Source organism: Acanthamoeba castellanii, assembly GCF_000313135.1.
Source record: "Acanthamoeba castellanii str. Neff unplaced genomic scaffold scf7180000084742, whole genome shotgun sequence".
Taxonomy (NCBI): Eukaryota; Discosea; order Longamoebia; family Acanthamoebidae; genus Acanthamoeba; species Acanthamoeba castellanii.
The window spans coordinates 6,767-7,836 of NW_004457326.1; the positions used below are offsets into that span (position 1 = coordinate 6,767).

The 1,070-nt window shown below is 48.1% G+C and overlaps 1 protein-coding gene across 1 annotated transcript in view; it reads left to right on the forward strand.

The window, feature by feature from the left end:
• Positions 1-862: 862 nt before the first annotated feature.
• ACA1_358500 (uncharacterized protein) overlaps positions 863-1,070 on the forward strand; it is a gene marked incomplete at both ends in the record, with an annotated part of 2,664 nt that continues 2,456 nt past the window's right edge. The window contains one exon of the mRNA XM_004335527.1: positions 863-984. Within this exon, the coding sequence (XP_004335575.1) occupies positions 863-984 (122 nt within the window). The remainder of the gene's footprint in view (positions 985-1,070) is intronic.

Consider the following 1,070-nt stretch of genomic DNA (forward strand, 5'->3'; position numbering starts at 1 on the left):
ATTTAATTATTCCACGCGCGACCGAATCCCACTCGTGAGGAACAAGTAGGAGGAATCGAAGGAGAAAGAACTGTCGGTCTCTACGGCAGAAGAAGCTGATCTGATCGAGGGTCACCTGATTCCTACAACCAACGAAGAATCTGTATTTTACACCACCATGGAGGGCTACACGATGGATGTGCATAGAACTATGCAAGCGACTGACAACACCACCAGCGAATCGCCACCTTTCGGTACCGCACCATTTGCAGCTTTTATATCATAGTATATTTTCACCTATTATCACCATTATTTTTTAATTTTTTCCAGCAGCTCTTGCGTTCGCCTTTGACAAAATTGTCGATCTTTTTATGCGCATCCTTTCGGATCTACGATCATTTATTCCATCCGCGAATTTGGAACATCGCAACAAAGATTTGCTTGAAGGATAAATTCTCAATTAATTCAATATGACAAATAAAAGCTATTATCTGAACCGAAAAAATATGGGACTGTTGTACTTTTTATTACTTTTCTTATTTTACACTTTTCCGGAACTCCAACTCATATCTCCACCACCAGCTGAGGGCGACCACGCGCCGTCCGACAACGCCTTACACACCCTCACGCCGTTTCGTGGGTACGTTCACATTCCTCCTGCCAAACGAAGCTGTCTGCTGATCGCAAGTCCTACTTCGGGCAGGTTTGTGCCCGTCTACACGCCATCAATGGTTCGCATGCCACTCACGATTACGCCCGAGGAGATAGCTACCCTCACCAAGAGGTGCGGACTGTCGTTTGACTGGTCGTTTCCGTCGCCTTTGGCTAATCCCCGTGTTGTGTGTCTGCGGTTCCTGCTAGTCCACGTGAGGATGAACCGCCCATGGAGAAGAAGGACGAGCTGCCATCAACACCAACCTCATCAAAGGCCAAGGGCGACTCCTCGCCCTCGCCATCGCCCTCGCCCTCTCAGGAGAGCGAGAAAACGGGCCACAAGCGAAAGCGGTACTCGATTGCGCTCACTTTTTCTTTCTTCTTCCAACGCTTCTAGTCGCTGTTACTCACTTAAGCCCCAAACAGAAGCGACCAAT